We start from the raw sequence: 19,314 nt of genomic DNA, 5'->3' as shown, positions 1-19,314 counted from the left end.
TTTTAATTTTTTTATTTTATTTTTATTTTACAGTTGAGGAAACTTAAGGCAGAAAGAAGTTAAGTTACTTGCCCAGGTTCACACAGCTAGTAAGTGTCTGAGGCTGGATTTGAACCTGATCTTCCTGACGAGAGCCCATGCTTTAAGTACTGCATAGCCAGCTGCTTCCTCTTCTTTAAAAAAAAAAAAAAAAAAAAAAAAAAAGTGAAGGTCTCATCATTTTGTATATTTGGAAGAAGTATAGCATAACAGATAGAGAGCCAGAGTTAGGAAGCCCTAGGTTCAAAATTTACTTCTGAAACATTCTGTTGGGCAAGTCACTTAACTTTTTAGTACCCCAGACGACTTATCTCTTAAGACTAAGAGTAGCATAGATGATGCCAATTTATGTTAGTATCTTGGGAGTTGCCTGCCTTAGTAACATCATAGATCCAGTACTATCAGTATTCTTAGGAGCATCTTAGTGTATCTGATCTAAAAATAAATAAATAAATAATTTCGATTCTATTTGAAAACTAATTAATCAATATCTATTTTGTTTCCTTTTTTAGGAAAATATTTAATATTTGAAGATGAAATCCCTTCTTTGCAGACTCAAGTGGATAAGCTGAAAACCCTCGGAGTGAACAAAATTATTGCCCTGGGCCACTCAGGTTTTGAAATGGATAAGCTGATTGCTCAAAAGGTGAAAGGTGTAGATGTTGTAGTAGGAGGACACACAAACACATTTCTCTACACAGGTAATTACTTTGAGAATATTGTATTGACAAGACCATAAAATAACTTTATTCATCTTTCTTTTATTGGTATCAAATGATCAGATGTACTATAAGCATAATTTCACTTAAATTGGAAGTTACTCAGTATGCTTCCTTGATGTGATCACAATAGGCAGTCCTTCCTAGAGTCACCTCTGTATCTTCTTCTTGTTACTACAAAACTTCTTACAACATTATTAGAATGTGCCTCTTTTTTTATTTTTGTTAGTTTATATATTCTTATCTTTTTGTTTTAATACTGCCCAGTGCATTCCACCCATTTCCCCTTCCCAGAGAGTAATTTCTTATAACAAGGAATTTTAAAAGGAGAAAAAAAAAAAGTTCAACAAAACTAACACATCCAAAAAGTCTAACATTATATATATAGGTGGTGGTAAAGGGGCCTTCTCAGATATTTTCTTTGGAGTCATTTATTTATAATTTGTAGTCATTCAGTTTTGATTGTTTTGTTGTTGTTTCCATTCACATTACTGTTAGTTGTGAGTATGTACGCATGTGCGTGTACATGTGTGTGTGATTTTCACTCATTCCCCCCAGTTCTGCTTACTTCACTTTGCATCATTTCATACAAATTTTCTCATGCTTGGTGCCATCTTTCTTTTTAAATTTTTACATTTTAGGTTAATTGTCTTGGTAAGAAGGAATGAAAGATTCTTATGGACAACATCTACTACTAAGAATATAGATCTAGAATCTTAGAAACTTTAAAGGTCAGATAGTCCAAACACCTGCCTATCAAGTGCAGTAATACTTTTTACAATAGCCATTAGATAAGTGGTATTCCTATGCTACCAGAATACTCAAAGCAAAGTAAAATTAGCCATACCAAAAAAAAAAAACAAAAACAGTCCAACTTTGTTAAAAAAATTTCTTAAGGAGAAATTCATCTAATAGAGATGAAATATATCTCTTTGTAACTTCACAAACTTTCTCTGTTTATTTTGATACAACTATTGCTCTGCATGAAACAACAAGACTCCTGAACCTGCTTGAAACAAAAGTTTAAAAACAAAGTCATTGAAGAAATATTTAGTAGAATGTGAAATAAAATTAGCACTAACCTTATATTACTAATCTCTCCATAATCCCTAAAGCAAGTAATGCTCCTTGAGTATTCATGTTTGAATTTCACATCATGAAATTTGAGAAATGAAAGATTCTTTGAAATCATAGACCTGATTTAACATATTATGATTGTACAACTAAGATCTGACCAAGGTGACTTTGAATTAGCATCTAAAGAGAATCCTCTCCTCTATCCAAAATGTTGCTCCCTTACACCCGATTATTGGTTGGTCAATTATCAGTTGTAAATTATTATACACTCAGGAACATAAAAAGATTCAGTGTCTGTGTTCTATTATTTTATCTTTTAATTCCTCTTGCCTAATTTAGGAAATCCCACAGAATAGGGTGTTCCTTTTGTTCAATAGCTGTATTTAGTTAAATATTTGAGAATAAGAATTACAAATTACAGAAAGTGGATCCAGGAAAAGTCTTTTGTTCCATTCTCAGTTATTTACTTAGAGATAATGTTATCTCTAGATAAAACTTGTTCTAGTAAAAGTGTCATTGATTATCACATCCATCAACAATTCACATGCCTGTTTGCATAAGATATTAATTTAATTAGGGTTGAACTAACTGGGAAATGTGGATTGAGAAGATGTGTGTGTGTGTGTGTGTGTGTGTGTGTGTGTGTGTGTATTGTGTGTGTGAGAGAGAGTAGAGAGAGAGTGAGAGAGAGAGACAGAGAGAGAGACAGAGAGACTGAGACCAACAGACAGGGACAAAGAGGAAGTGTTAATTCATTTTATTGTAATGCAGAACCAAAAAAAAATTTCCAATTCTCAGACTCTTAAGCCCTGTGGATCTATTTCTCCCTCCTGTCTTGTGTGCTGTTTGTAAAAATCAGGCAACTAGTCAGTATTTTCCCTTTGGGGGGAAGTGAACTTATGCTATTGTAGTAAGATCACACATGCGTTTTGAAAGCTATAACTACTGGAGTAAAGAATGGAACAGATATTCTTTTGAAGAAGTTAAAGCCAAGAGACAGTTATGTGATTACCATTAAAAAAAAAAAAAAAGGCACAGAACAAGTTGGATCCTGATGCAGTTACACAAGAGGATTTCTTTTTTGGTCTTTCACTTGGGCAGCTTCTTAAAAAGTAGTCTTGCTTTGATTTCTTCCATCCTCCCCCTTCCAGATGATAACTGAATTCCAGTGTTCACTATTGAATCTTCCACCTCACCTCCTTTATCATTTATGGATGCAAACTCTGTAAAGCTAGAGCACTTAACATCTGGATATCTACTTGAAAAACAGATGAGTTTATATTTCTGTAGCATGTTAAGATTTGCAAATCCTTTCACACGATAATAACTTACTTTTATATGGCACTTTATAATTTATAAAGACTTTGCATATATTATTTCATTTGAACCTCATAACAGTCTGTAAGGTGGCTATTTTTAGTTTCCATTTTGCAAGTTAGGAAATGTTCTTCCCTAAGAGTCCTATTGAAGTCGTATTTACAATCCCTAATATTCCTACTTTAAGCATAAAAAAAACCTGAGATTCAGGAGAGTCACACCTGGCTAATACTAAATCCAATATTTTGTCTTCTCTGCCCTGTATGTAACCTTTAGAAGGGGCTTTAAATCCTTAAATAATCCAGGGATGTGGTGAGCACATTTTAGAAAATTGTGGTTAAAAAGAAAGGAATTTTAAAAAGACTTCCCCCTCCTAAGGCTGTTTATGTCATCATAGAGCAGAAGGTTAAGTTTTCAGATGCTACTTAGAAAATCAACACTAAGAATTAAATCTTTTTTCTGGGCATTTGTTGAAGCTGCCACTGATTTCTAAAAAGATCTCTGGCAACTTTCCCTGAGGGTGATCTTGTAGGCCTTGACCTAGAATAAAAGTAGGATTGTTTGTATGCCTGGCAAAAAAAAATAAAGAATGCCTCCAAGGCACACTTCAGGAAACACCAGATAATCTAGTTTCCTTTCCTCTCTTTGACAATCTACAGACCCAAAGAGATGATTTTCTTCCCTGGTACAATTTTTAATGTCCCTGTGTGCTTTGGAAGGAGATGACATTCCTGAGTTATATCCTATTGCATGTAATTAAAAAGTTTACTGAATCAAATTTATTGCGAGTAAACCAATTTTCTTTGCTTCTAGACTGTATAAAACAGATGTGTTAAATTTTCTAAATGTTCTCCCTGACTTAGGGAAGGTAAGCTCTGACTTTGTCTAATTTTTGTGACCTTGGGCAAATCCTTCAATTTTTGTGGATCTCAATATATTCTTCAATAAAGTGAGACAGTTGGACTGGGTGATCCCAAAAGTCTCTCATAGCTCTAAGTTTATGATCTAATATAAATAAACTTAATGAGGGCAGGATCCTTTATTTAGGATAAATGATTGATTTTAATGATAGAGTTATAAGCAGTCCCTAACTAATAAATTAATTATTATTCATCACTGAGCAGCATTAACTAGGAATCACTCTATAGAATTTAACAGATGACATATTTCTCATTTTACTACACTGTTAATATAAAATTAAATATCTTAAAATATAATATTTTATTATTTTATGTTTATATTATATAATATTATATATTAAGTATAATATATTTTAAATGTAATTCTGAATAATGTTTCTTAATTATCTCTCAGGTGATTGCTCATTTCTTGACCTGAACTTTGACTAAAGGACTAAAATTGCTTGTATAGTGTATATATAGAGAAAAACACCCGATTTGTAGTCAAAGATGTAATTGTATTTTTAAGTCTTGTTTCAGCAAGGTTTTTTTTTGTTTGTTTGTTTTGTTTTGTTTTGTTTTTTATCTTTTACTTGACCCCTGTGAACCTCTATTCACTAGTTTGGAAAATAGAGTCCTTACCTTTATAAGTAATAATATAATGTATAGTGAGCTATTTAAGTGTGTTATTCATAGTACAAGCTCAGTAATTATCTGTCATAACTAGCTGTCCCTCAAGGTCTAGCCTATCTAAATATAGAGAATTTCCTTATCAGGATGATGAGTTGGCCACAGCAACTCTCAAAGACCATCTATTGAGTAATATAGGATTATAATCTCTGGTACATAGGCTACCCACAATGATGACATCCCAGGTGTTGGCTAGTATTCTTAGAACAAAAGCTTTCAACTGATGGTCATCAGGCTTGGTAAAGCTCTCCAAGAATCAATCATCCATTCATTCTACAATCATTTATTACCTACTGAGTGCATAGTACTGTGCTGGGGGAGCCTTTAAAATTTTATAGGCTAGTGGGGAATAAGATTCAAATAAGGGTAATTATAATATATAAAGTTATATGATAACTATACCAGAAAATTGCACTACAAAATCTGAGAGTAAAGGTCTGTGCCCTCAGGAAAGCGCTAAAATGGAGCTGGTGGCATCTCAGTTGGATTCAGATGGTGAATAGGAGTTTAATAAATGTAGGGGAAGAACATACCATGTATAAAGACAGAGTTGCAAGAGAATGCAGGGCATCTTTGAAGGGCAAAGAGTTGACCAGTTTGACTGGTGCGTAAATTACCCAGTGAATTACAAGACAAGACAGCCCTAGTTGTATGGCACCAGATTTTGGAGGACTTTGAACTTTCCAGGCAGAAGAGCTTGAATGTTACTCAGCAGGCAGTAAGGAACTACTGAACATTTCTGAACAGAGTAGGGATATGACCAGATTTCTAAATGAGAAACATTATTCCAGCAGTGATGTGAAGGATGGCTTAGATGAGAAATAAAATAGAGAGAGAAGACCTTTTAGGAAGCTCTTGTAAGTAATATTCCAAGAAGGAATAATAAGAATCTATTAATAAGTTGATAGCAGTGAAAATAAAGGAGATGAGAAAGATTCTTCCAGGTTTTAATTGATAAGCCTTGGTATTAGAATAGAAATGAGAGCTGATGATGATGATGATAATAATAAATTACTAATTAGTAAATATATATATTTACACATAATTTCTAAGTATAAATATGGGACATGAATTGATTATTAATAATTATTGATATAATTGATAACATTTTCATGTTGTTCACTGTTTGCCAAACTCTGTGCTAAACACTTTTCAAATACTATCTTATCTGATTCTTAAAACAGCACTTTAAGGAAGTGCTATTATTATCTCTATTTTACAGATAAGGCAAACAAGTTAAATAACTTGTCATAGGTCACAGCGAATAAGTGACTAAGGCCAAATTCGAATTCAAATCTTCTTAATTCTAGACTTTGTTCTATAGATAAAAGAAAAAATTAAGCAAGAATAACTCCGAGGATATTAACATGAAAGAATGAATAATGCTGGCACTTGCATAAACAGTGAAAATTTGGTTTTAGACATAATAAAATTTTACATCAGCAACAAAGAATTTGGTGTGGGTGAAGTCATTTGACTTCTATGATTTCTCCAATGGAATTCAACAATAGGAAAGGAAAAATTATCTGGTGCAGTTTTCTCAAGAATGATGGCTGGGCATAGCAGATCACTGGGACAAGGAATTCTTGAGTAGTAGCTAGTGAAATATTAATTTAGCCAACTTGGCTATGGCAAAGAAAGAAAGATAAAATGTAGTAGTAGTAGTAGTAGTAGTAAGTTTGTAAAATGTCTACAAAAATGTGTGTGTATGTATATACACAAAACTTCATTTTTATCCTGTGAATTAGTTACTACTAATAATAATTATCAGTATTTACAGAGTATTTTAAGATTTGCAATATGCTTTTTATTCTGTTGGATATTTATTTTTGTAATGATATTTTTAGACTCATGGACACAACAGATAAGGGCTTGCAAGACTAAAGTTCTCTGATAATTACGGACTGTGACTTTGGTCAAGTCACTTAACCTATTCCTCCCTGAGTTTCTGCATCTGTACAAACTTTTTCAGGTCAAAATGCAATAAATTTTTTCTTTAATAAAGGATCATGTTAAATTATTAGGAATAGTAAGCAAAAAAAAAGGATCCTGCCAAACTCCTTTTATGAAGCAACACATGATAGTAATACTTCAAACAGAAAGAAAAACAAATCAATATTAGCTAAAAGATTACAACAATCTATTATAAAGTTACACATTATGACCAAGTCAGATTTATGCCAGGAATGTAGGATGGTTTTGCATAAAGAAATATATTAACAATTGATTCTATCAATAATAAAGCTTTTAAAATCATGATTACACTTTTTTATTATAGCTTTTTATATACAAAGTATTTGCATGGATAATTTTTCAATATTGACCCTTACAAAAACTTTTGTTTCACCCTTTCTCCTCCTTCCCCCCACTCTCTCCCTTAGATGGCAGGTAGTCCCATTCATGCTAAATATGTTAAAGTATATGTTAAATAAAATATTTATACAGTTATCTATCTTGTTGCACAAGATCGGATTTAGAAAGAGGGTAAAAATAACCTAAGAAGAAAAAACAATAACAGAAAGAGTGGAAATGTTATATTGTGGTCCATATTCATTTCCCAGTGTTCTTTCTCTAGGTGTAGCTGGTTCTGTTTATTACAGATCAATTGGAACTGATTTGGAGCCTCTTATTGTTGAAGAGAGCCAAGTCTATCAGAATTGATCCTCATACAGTATTGTTGTTAATGTGTATAATGAAACCTGGTTCTGCTCATTTCACTCAGCATTGGTTCATGTAAGTCTCTCCAGGCCTCTTTGTATTCATCCTGTTGGTCATTTCTTACAGAACAATAATATTCCATAGTATTCATATACCACAATTTATGCCAATCTCCAATCGATGGGCATCCATTCAATTTCCAGTTTCTGGCTACTACAAAGAGGGTTGCCACAAACATTCTTGAACATACAGGTCCATTTCCCTTCTTTAATATCTTTTTGGGATATAAGCCCAATGTGCATGCACAGTTTGATAACTTTTTGAGTATAGTTCCAAATTACTCTCCAGAATGGTTGGATCCATTCACAGCTCCACCAACAATGCACATGATTACATTAAAAAAAAAAAAAAGATTTGCAATGTGCTTTATATATATTATCTCATTTGATCCTCACAAGAAACCTTCAAGGATAACTACAAGGTTAGGAACATGAAAGAATGAGTGTATAATCCCGGCAACGATATAGTAAAATCAAAAGAAGGGAATGACCTCAGAACCATGAAATCCAATGTTATTTGGATACATTCTCCTCGACCTCTCTGTAACTTTCATCACTTTTGATCATCCTCAACTCCTTGAATCTCTCTTGTCTTTTTTCAGTTCTCCTTAATGGATTCTTTTAGGGCATAGTATGTCCTCGTATTCTCCTCACAAGATATAGTCATTATCTCAACTTTATAGATGAGAAAACTGAGGCTAGAGAGACTAGCTGCCTTGCTCAGGCTCACACAACCATTAAATATTGGAGTCACAATTCAAACTCAGGTCTTCCTGATTCCTATGTCCATTATGACTAAGCAGAACAAAAGTCAGCATAAGAGTTAAAATGAGGATGCATGAGATTAAGAGAGTGGAAGAGAAACAGGAGGTTTTGGTTACAAAGTCCAGTTTCAAAGGTCTGAGTCTTAGGGTAGATGGTAAGATTTTAATATGTGAACTTGTAAGAACATTTCTGAAGTGAGCTGGGAAAGGCAGAACATGAATGTTGAAGTCTTTGAGGATCATAGTTGAGAATGAGTCAGGGAGCAAAATTATAGTTGAGATACTAAGAATATTGAAGAAATTGGATAATTTTGTTGGTAAACAAGAATGGACTGCTATGGGAAATATTTGTGAAAGTTTCCATTTTTTCCTTCCTGTATTTTCATCAAGGATACCCTCAATCTACCACCACCACCACCACTACTACTACTACTACACACACACACACACACACACACACACAGAGTTTAGTCATGAATATTTGCTGTCTTCTTAGTTACATGGGGTTTGGGGGAGAGAGGTAATAGTACCACAGATGATCTTTTTACTTCTTTGTGCATCTTCCTCTATTTGAGATATTTGCAAAATTATTTCCTGAATATCTTTTAAAGGGTCACAGACAGTATAATTTTTCTCTCTATTTATTTGATTAGGTCCAATTTCCCATGACTTCCCTTCTCCCCAAACCCTCTTCACTCAGAATCTTGCCTTTGAGGCTATTTGCCTTGAGGTCCCTCTTTTCCCCTCTTTATCATTTCCTATCACTCATATTCTTTCTGCCACTATCTCCTCTTCATCCCTACCTCACATGATGAAGTGCCCTTACTCTTTACTAAGGCTAAATCCTCTACCTATTCAATGATACCATTCCATCTCATCTCCTCCAACAGATTGGCTCCTCTGTGGCCACCACTCTATCACTTATTTTCTTTTTTTTTTTCCCTGAGGCTGAGGTTAAGTGACTTGCCCAGGGTAACAGAGCTAGGAAGTCTTAAGTGTCTGAGACCAGATTTGAACTCCGGTCCTCCTGAATTCAGGGCTGGTGCTTTATCCACTGTGCCAACTAGCTGCCCCTATGTCACTTATTTTAAATCTCTCTCTTCTCTCTATTCTCCCTCCAACCACTTCCTCTCCCTAAATCCTCTCCTGCCTCCAAACATGCCCATGACTCCTTCCTCCTGAAAAATCACTTTATCCTTTTATCCTTCCTATATCTGTTCTATATCTCTTCTGCTCTTTCTGTCACAACTTCTTGAAGAGGCCATCTACAATAGATGTCTCTGCTTTCTCTGTTCTCACTCTCTTCTTAACTCTTTACAATACAACTTATGTTATCATTCCACTGAAATTGCCCTCTCCAAAGTTACCATTGCTCTCTTAGATTGGACTTTTCTCAGTCTTCAATTTTTTCAACCTCTCTCTGTAGCCTTTGACTCTATTGATTACCCTCTCCTCCTTGATACTTCCTTCTCTCTAGATTTTCAAGACAGTACTCTCTCTTGTTTCTCATTCTGTCTAATCTGAGCTCTACTCAGTCTCCTTTGCTGGACTCTCATCTAGATCATGGCCTCTAACCAGAAGTGTCCCTCAGGTATCCTGAACGCTCTTCTCATCTCCCTCTATGCTATTTCATTTGCTGATCTCATAAGTTCTCATGGATTCAATCACCATTCTCAAAGCTGCCTCTCCTACATCAATCTCTATGCTGACCTCATATCTAGCATTGCCAATCACTTTTCAGGCACATAGAAATGGATAGTCACATGTGTGTGTGTTTGTCTAAAATGGATCTTATTCTTTTTCCCCCTAAACCTTCTCTTCTATTGCCTTTTACTGTTAAGGACAATATCATCTTCTCAATCTCTCAGGGTCACAATCTGGGTCTTCCTCAATTCCTCAGTAAACTCTCACTTCCTATATACAATCTGTTGCTAAGTTCTATTTATTTCACCTTTCCATCCTTACCTGCATAAACCTACCCCTTTCTCTCTTCTGGCCCTGCCATTACTCTAATGAAGACTCTCATCACCTCCTGGATTACTGAAATAGTCTGCTGGTAGATCTACCTGCCATGTCTCTCTACATTATAATTCATCCTTCATTAATCCTCAAAAGTAATTTTCCTGAAGTGGAGAGTTCCAATCATTTCACACACATCCCACATTCAATAAATCTCAATGGCACCCTGCAAAATCAAAATGCTCTATTTGGTTTTCAAAGTTCTTCAAAGTCCCCTTATACCTTCCCAGTCTTTTTATATTTTATTCCCCAGCTTATCTTCTTTGATCCATTGAGATTCACCTGGCTGTTACATGAACAAGACACTCCATCTCTAAGTTCCACCCATTTTCTCTGCCTATCTCCTTTATCATTTATGAGTCTAAACTCTGTAAAGCTAAAGCATTTAACAGCTGGATATCTACTTGGAAAACAGATAAAAAAGTGTATATTTCCATAGTATGTTAAGATATGCAAGTCATTTTATACCATAATAACTTCATCTCTGTGTATTGGTTTTTCTGGTTTCCTTTAAATCCCCATTGAAACTCCACCTACAGGAAATCTTTCCCAATTCCTCTTAATTCTATTGCTTTTGCTCTCATAATTATTTCCTATTAATCTTATATTTGTTTGCTTCTCTGCCAGTATGTTGTAAACTTCTTGAGTGCAGAAAGTGTTTTTTGCCTCTTTTTGTATCCCAACATTGACTGACCAATTAGAGGATTTATTGACTTAAGTCCTCCTTCACATAGTGTATTACATCCTGATATGTTAAAAAATGAAAGTCCTAGCAAATAATTTTGTTGATTATAATAGATCACTGCAGAAACATTAGCACATATGTTCCATGTCATGGTTATTTTCCTAAAATACCTCATCTTCAAATATTATTATGATAAACATTTGACATATCATGATAAACATCTGATATCCCTAGGTGTTACACTAAGTTCTCTCTAAGCTTATTTTTTCCTCAATTTCATTTAGCTGTTTCATTTCAAAAATCATGCTCATAAACTTTTATCACTTTCCTTAATATTTTACAAATAAGTTTCTACTCCAGAGATTGCATTAGACTGCCACATCCTTCTCCTTGGCAAGGATCAAAGAACTAAATTTGGAAAAGACCTTAAGGGCCAATTACTTCAATATTCTCATTTTACAGAAGAAAAAACTTCGGTCCAAAGAGTTGTTAAGTTATCTGTCCAAGATCAATTACATAATAAACATTAGAGGTAGAATTCTAACTCAAGTTCTCTGACTTCAGAACTGCAATTTTTTTCAGTATACTAAACTTCATTCATCTCACTGGATGAAATAATTTCTGGCTCTTTCAGTTAGGGGAAACAGTAGCTCTAGAGTATTAGATATGGAGTCAGGACCTTTGTGGTTGAGTTGTACTGATCATGATTGACTCTTCATGACCCTATTTGGTGTATCCTTAGCAAAGGGGTTTGTCATTTCCTTCTCCAGCTTATTTTACAGTTAAAGAAGCTGAAGCAAACAGAATTAAGTGGCTTGCCGAAGGACACAGATAATGTCTGAGACTGGATTTGAACTCATGAAAATGAAACTTCCTGAATCCAAGCCTAGTATTTTATCCACTGAGTTGATTTCAAAGTCTGCCTTAGACAATTATTAGTTGTGTGAGTCTGGATAAATTACCTAACTTCTGTTTATCTCGACTGAATTTCCTAAACTATAAAATGTAGAAAATAATATCACTTACTTCCCAGGATTATTGCGAAGATCAAATAAGATATTTATAAAATGTCAGTACAGTGTCTGACACATAATAGACACTTGATAAATACTTGTTTCCTTCCCTCCTCATTTAAGTTACTGTTGTGCATTATTTAAATTTCTTTAAGACAAAATTATTAGTAAAAGTCAGTGTCTTTTGTTCATTTCCCATTTTTCAGATTTCATAACTAATTTAGATAGGTTAGATAGAGCTGCTATAGTTGTGTACATCATCATTTGTTATCTAATTTGGTATTGACTTTTACCCTTGCTCCAAGAAGTCACTGATCCCACTTATGTAATCAAATTTTCTGTCTGTCAAAAAAAAAAAAAAGACATATTCAGTGCTTTTAAAAAATTAACTAAGTTGTTCATATTCTTTGATTCAGCAATCCCACTGTTAAGCATATAGCACAGGAAGTCAAAGACAAAAAGGTCCTTCTAATGTACTTATCACAGTGCTTTTTTTCACAATAAAGAATTGGGAATAAAATAAGTGTCCATCAGAGGAATGCTTAAACATTGACTGTTATAGAATATTACTGAAACATAAAAACCAACAAATATTAAGAATTCAGAAAAACATAATAAGATTCATAAGAACTGATATATAAGGAATGGGGAAAATGACACAAGCACAACTTAAAACAGTAAAGACATTAAAATTCAACTGAATAATGTGCAAGTATAATGGCCTGAAAGAAGAGTTAATTTTTAAATTCTCCTCTATCCCTTCATTGCAGAGGTGGGAGGCAATAGATGTGGAATATGACATTTGAGGTCAAACATGGTCAATATGTTGATTGCTTTCTCTGAACTGGTTTTTTTCCCTTCTCTTTTAAAATCTTTGTAACAATCTCCTGAGTGAAGGGGACAAGGTATTTGTCAATTCAAAAATAAATTATAACATAAAAAGATTTTAAGATAAAATTATTATTGTATATTATGTATATAAAATTTATAATCCATTTCAGTTTTTTGTGATGATCTATACTAAACATCTCTATACTTTTTTACTCTACTTGAAGAAATTATTTGTCAACTATGGGTATTGGGTTGCTTATATAAATGAAACATGTTTAAAATATACTCAGCATTTATCACAAAGTTTCTTACTTCTTGTACTTATATTACTCAAATATTCGCTTTGGACAATGAAAGAATCTTCCCCAGAAGTGTTTGCCCATAAACTTGATTGACTAATACTTCTCCACAAAGAATCATTGAGTTCACTAATCAGTATTGCCCTAGCAAGACTAGCCCCATAAAGATGACATGAACAGTGTTAGTAGGTAAAGTCCAATGTTTAAAAAAACCAATTATGTGCTACCATAGCATTAGGAGGACTTGAAGAACTTAATTCCACAATGTTCCAGTGAAAAGTTTCTGACAGCAGCAAGTGATCGGTGTGATAGCTTGCTTTGAATTCCAATCCACTTCATTTTGACTCTGCTTTTAGAAATAGGCAGAAAGGACTCAAAAGAGTGACTATAGGGGTATCTATATAAAAATACTAGCCAAAAACCACTTGAGAAACCCAGATACTGTAAGTAGGAACACTCATTTTATAATGCCATAAGCACAATCAATATGTGAATGGTATAAGCAATTGACCAGTATGTGAGTATTTTCTCAAGTTTCTAATAAATGCTTTGGAAATTCTAAAGAGAGAAACATTCACTGCTTTCAATACCAGAAACCTAAGTAAGAATCAGCAAAATAAAACTGTAATCTACATATTTTTGACTTCATTTCTTGATCTTGAGATATATCTATTCCAACATAGGATAGCTCCAGAGCTAGAAGGGATGTCAGAAGTCTTAATTCTATCCTTGTTTTGTTTGTCCTTCATTCTTGAAAAGGCCATGACAAGAAACTGGAAACTGGGTGTAGAAAATGGAAACTGAGTGAATGCCCATCAGTTGGAGAATGGCTGAATAAGTTATGGTATATAAATGCTATGGAACATTATTGCTCTATAAGAAAAACTACATCCTTTAGTTCCTACAAGAACTGGCAGGTATGATTGTGAGTTGCTGCCAAAGAGATATGAAAGCAGTGGAGAATGATAGAGCATACCATAGCATTAGGAAGATTTGAAGAACTTAATTCCGTAGTAGTCCAGTGAAAAATTAACTGTAAAAATTATTTTGTAGTTGTATGTATCCAGATCTTTTATTTTGTATTATCTATTATTTTTGTTATCTTAAATGGAATTTCGTTTCCTATCTCTTCCTAAATTTTGTTAATGAGACTCACAGAAAACTAATGAATTTATTAATTTATTTTGCTACTTTTCTGAAAATACCATCTCAATTTTTAAATTAATTCTCATGGGTTGTGTAAGTAAACTATCATATTATTATTGCAGAATAAGAGGGGGAAAACCAGTTATAATCTACAGTAGGGATTTACAATTTACATGATTTAACTTCAATTCCTTTCTCCTTTGTCTATTTCCCTTCCAGCCCAGATAGTGATTACTAGGTCTGGGCTCATTCATTTCCCCCTCTGTAATCAGCCTTGGGTAATTGTAGTTTTATTTTTCTTAAAGTCTCCCTTCCTTGACTCCATCCTACCAAATTCTTCTATTAATTCCCTTTCTGTCCTAGCCCGGGCCCTTGTCATTTTGTCAAAACTCTAGGATCTTATTCTGTCTCTTTATTAAATTTCCTTTTCCAGAGGTCAATATAGATTTGGATCTTTCCTTTAGCTCTGCATTAACTACATCATATGTCAAGAGTATCAACCATTAGGAGCAGCTAGATAGGACAATGGTTAGAGCACCAACACTAGAGACAAAAGAACCTGAGTTCAAATGTGACTTCAGACACTTAATATTTCCCTGATTGTGTGCCTTGTGTGCAAGTCACTTAACCCAAAATTGCCTCTCAAAAACAAAACAAAAGAGTATCAACCATTTTAAGAACTATATTACTCAGTCTCCTCTCTTCTAGCTAGATTGTTCACTTTAAGAAGTATGATTTTGTACTAAAGCGATTGGTAGTTGAGTATCATTAAAAGTGCTTTACAGTTATCTCATCCACATCACAAGAGTTAGTGGCATGGCACCCCCTCAATCTGGAAAATCCTCTTAAACTTTCTTGGTTCTCCCTTTGCACCAGAGAAGTCTAATTTCTTTTCTTCTTCTTTTATGAGGTGTATACAGTACCTTCTTATAAAAATTGGGTTACCTAGGATATATTATAACATATTTAATATGTATTGGAATGCCTGCCATCTAGGGGAGGGGGTAGAGGGAAGGAAGGGAAAAATTCATAACAGAAGGGAGTCAAGGGATAATGTTATAAAAAAAAAATTACCTATGCATATGTACTGTCAAAAAATGTTATAATTATAAAATTAATTTTAAAAAAAGAAAAAAATCCTGTTTAAAAAATTGGGTTAAGTATTTGATCATAGATTATATTATATAATACTGTATATATATTTTATGCATTTCTGAGTTTCTAAACTTTTTCTGTGTCATTTACTGGCCTTTGTGTATCATCTGCAATTTCCACAAAACTCCCAAAAAAGTCATAATTAATTTCTTATGCTGGCCTCCAACATATCAAAACCACATTGGGGAAAATTGTGTTGTAGAAGTTTTCCAAATATAATCCATCATGCTTTCTTCCTCCTGTTCAATCTAGGCACTTTTTATTGTTAGAACTAAACCCTAAATCCTTACTAGCTTAATAGAACCTGCAATTTACTGGCCTACCCTTTATGCTCTACAGAATCAGCTCCATGTCACAGTAAGGCATCAGAATAGAACTTCTATGAAGGCATAAATAAAACTGAGAATGCAATTATAATTGCATAAGATCAAGAATAAAGCACTTGTTTAAAAAAAAAAAAAAAAAAAAAAAAAAGATAACATTTGGAAGTCCCCATAGCTCCCAACTACATGATGTTTGTCTTCAAGGAAAATTGTTACACAAGTGATGGGAGTGTCGATTTGCAACTGTACGATAGAGAATAAAACATTTTTTAAAATGACCAAATATTTGGACTGCTCTGGGCTTTCTGTGCTTCTTGCTACATGATGCTACAATTTCAAAGAAAATTGTTGACAAATATGGGACTATTGAGTGGGACTTTGCCAAGTTCCTAAGCCGAAATAATTCCATGTGTTAAATGTCCACAAGCCCTCCTCCCCATTCCAATAAACAGAAATGAGGACTCTTGGCTAGATTTAAGCTTCAGCTTAATTACATCAAGATCTCTCCATTTATATTTAAAGTTGCTAAAACACATTATGATTTTAAAGGTCTTTAGTTGTAATAATCAAAAGTAATATGGGGTTGTTTCTCCATGAAAATGACCTTTATCTTCTCTCATCTTCTCCCCTTTCCTTTAGATCCCCATTAAGCTATAATAAACATCTTGCCACAGAAGAACTTCAGTTTTGGTTGTCTCCTATCATCCTTCCATTGATAAACCAACTTCCAAACTAATAGTTCAAAAAAGTCCCAGCTGTGCTTCACTTAATTTCCTTCCTTATGGTCTCTTTCTCATTTACCCAGCTTTTCCCATCCTTCCCTTCCTCTTCCACTTCTAGAACCACAAACTACAACTCATCCTAGACCCTGGATGGGGCATGTCAATCTATTCTTCACTTACTCTCTCAAGAATATTCAGAACCAAAGTGCTACTTCCTTTCCACCACTTTCCTGTATGTGCTAATCCTTCTCTATTGGAATGTAATCTCCTAGGAGTTGGGGATTTGCTTCTAATATCCTAGGTAATTAACACAATGATTGGCACATGGCAAGCATTTAATAAATTTGCTCATGCATTCATTCCTCTGTAAAAATAAGATACAACACTACTTTCTTTCCAGGCCAAAGAAAATAAATCAGATATTTTTTCTTTGATAATAAGGGGAAAAGAGTACTAGGACATTGTGCCTGGAAACTTTATCTGGAAAAAAACTATTTTTTGATGGTAACTTTTGGCAATGTTTTTTTTTTCTTTTTGATAAATGTAAAAAGTGGTGTATATTTGTTTCTGGATTGTTTTTGTTTAAAAGAATGATTTTTATTTCTTGAGAGTTCCTCCTCTCCTCCTCCTCCTCCTCCTCCTCCTCCTCCTCCTCCTCCTCCTCCTCCTCCTCCTCCTCCTCCTCCTCCTCCTCCTCCTCCTCCTCCTCCTCCTCCTCCTCCTCCTCCTTCTTCTTCTTCTTCTTCTTCTTCTTCTTCTTCTTCTTCTTCTTCTTCTTCTTCTCTCTCTCTCTCTCTCTCTCTCTCTCTCTCTCTCTCTCTCTCTCTCTCTCTCTCTCTCTCTCTCTCTCCTCTCTCTCTCTCTCTGTCTGTCTGTCTGTCTGTAAAGAACAGAAGAATATTTTGTATTGCCAATTAATTAAATATTTTCACTTTTCTGGTCTCAATTTTACAAGCAAATAAATGAAAAATTTCAGTAGGAGAAATAAATCAGGAAAGTGAGAAGGGTGGGAAGCTTCCTTTGTTCTTACAACAAAAATAGGCAGAATTATTGAGAGAGAGGAGAGTCATAGACATACTGCATACTGCTTGTTAAAAAAAAATAAAGATTAAGTTGTTTTTATGTTACTCTTAATTTTTTTTAACTTCCCTCTCCCCCTACCAGTGGATTGATGATAACAGAAAAAAGTTCTCCCACCCCTTTTAGAAGCTCTGATACTACTATTGTCCTCCCCCCAAAAAAGTTGTTTCCCTTATTTTATATTCTAAAGAATATCCACCATAGGTTGCAGTACAAATCTTATGAGTAGATTAGCAAAGCTGAACCTTCTTGCTTCAAAAAGCCATTTATCAGCTTCTGCAGACTTCCAGTAAATGTTGCCAGTGGTTCAGCTGGACCGCTGAGCAAGTTGTTGTTTAAAGTACTCTGGACCTTTTTCATAGGACTGATTTTTTTTTTCCTGCTTTTCTTCTTATCTTTTACTACTGTTCATTTTAGTTGTAATAAAGGATTCTTTGAAACTGAAAAAAAAAAAAAAAAAGAATATCCATGAGGTCTCACTAAAAGAAGGAAACAAGCATACCTACTATGTGCCATCATAGATCAGCTACGTGGTACAGTGGATAGAATATTAGGCCCAAAGTCAAAAAGACTCATGAGTTGAAATCTGGCTTCAGATACTTCTAGCTGTAGAACACCAGACAAGTCATTTTAACCCTGTTTTCCTCAGCTTCCTTATCTTTAAAATGAGCTAAAGTAGGAAATGGCAGATTCCAGTATCTTTGCCAAGAAATTCCAAATGGGCTCATGAAGAGTCAGAATAACTGAATAATATGTCAAGGTAGACACTATTACTATACCCATTTTACAGTTGAGGAAATTTTATAGTTGAATTAAATAGAGGCTAAATGACCTTCCATGATCACATAATTAGTTAAGTATCTGAGGTAAGATTTAAACTCGTTATTTTCCTAACTCTAGGTCCAAAACTGCCTAGAGTATACATTTCACTCAAAGATTGGCATGCAGATAAAAGTTCAGAAATGATTTAGTGAGGGTTTCTCCCCTATAGATATCCCATATTGGTAATGGAAGAATTGACTTAAGAAATAAATTACTTTTTAAAAAAATTGAACCTAAAGGAATTCATGTGCTGAGAAGAGTTAGAACCATAATGTTAATTTGATGAAACAACTCATCCCCAAAGAGTATTTTCCTCGATATATAAGATCCTAATGAAATGTGGAATATTTGGAGATCCTAAGGGCAAATATGGCAGAAATACTAGTCAAACCTCAGACAACTAAAGGGGTAAAAAAAAAAATCATTCTGTATCATCTGAACAGAACTAAGACTGTATTAGTTTAGGTATCCAATGTTCCAGAAACTCTTCTTCCTTGGGAACAGACAGGGGAAAGAAGCAGGCAGATCTGAGAGAGCTGAGAGCTGGACTCATGAGTAACTTTACTAGTGGCTAGAAGAAGGTCAGTTGAATCTGGGTGAGAGAATGATGAGTAAATTTGGAGATGAAGTAGGAGGAGAGTGTTATTATCAGAAAACTGTTTTTAGTAATTGGTAGCAAGAGGGAGAATCTAGGGATGATAAGGCTAAGAAGAGGGACTCATTCCCTGCCAGGGGTGAGCTGGCTGAATGTTTGGGGGTTTTTGTAGCACCAGGGCACTCCCTCTGGCCCAGAGCCAGTCAGGCTTTGCCACTTTCATTCTAACCAGCAATAAATCCCTGGATTTGCCTATTTTTATTTTCGTTATTAAAATAGATTATAGAATCATGTTTTTGAGTTGAAAGAGAGCTTAGAGGCCACTGACAATAACACATTCATTTTATGGAGAGGAAAACTAAGGACTAGAGAGATCCTAGTGGTCCTGGAATCTTTAAGGCA

General features: G+C 34.4%; 1 protein-coding gene across 1 annotated transcript in view; it reads left to right on the top strand.

Moving 5' to 3' along the window:
- The window catches only part of NT5E (5'-nucleotidase ecto), a 78,494-nt gene that overhangs the window by 34,144 nt on the left and 25,036 nt on the right, over positions 1 to 19,314 (top strand). The window contains exon 3 of the mRNA XM_074310375.1: positions 552 to 740. Coding sequence (XP_074166476.1) covers positions 552 to 740 — 189 coding nt within the window. The remainder of the gene's footprint in view (positions 1 to 551; positions 741 to 19,314) is intronic.

The sequence above is a fragment of the Sminthopsis crassicaudata genome, chromosome 4 (genome assembly GCF_048593235.1).
Source record: "Sminthopsis crassicaudata isolate SCR6 chromosome 4, ASM4859323v1, whole genome shotgun sequence".
Lineage (NCBI taxonomy): Eukaryota > Metazoa > Chordata > Mammalia > Dasyuromorphia > Dasyuridae > Sminthopsis > Sminthopsis crassicaudata.
Note: the sequence above shows the minus strand (reverse complement) of the source record. Positions and strands in the feature narration are given on the sequence as shown.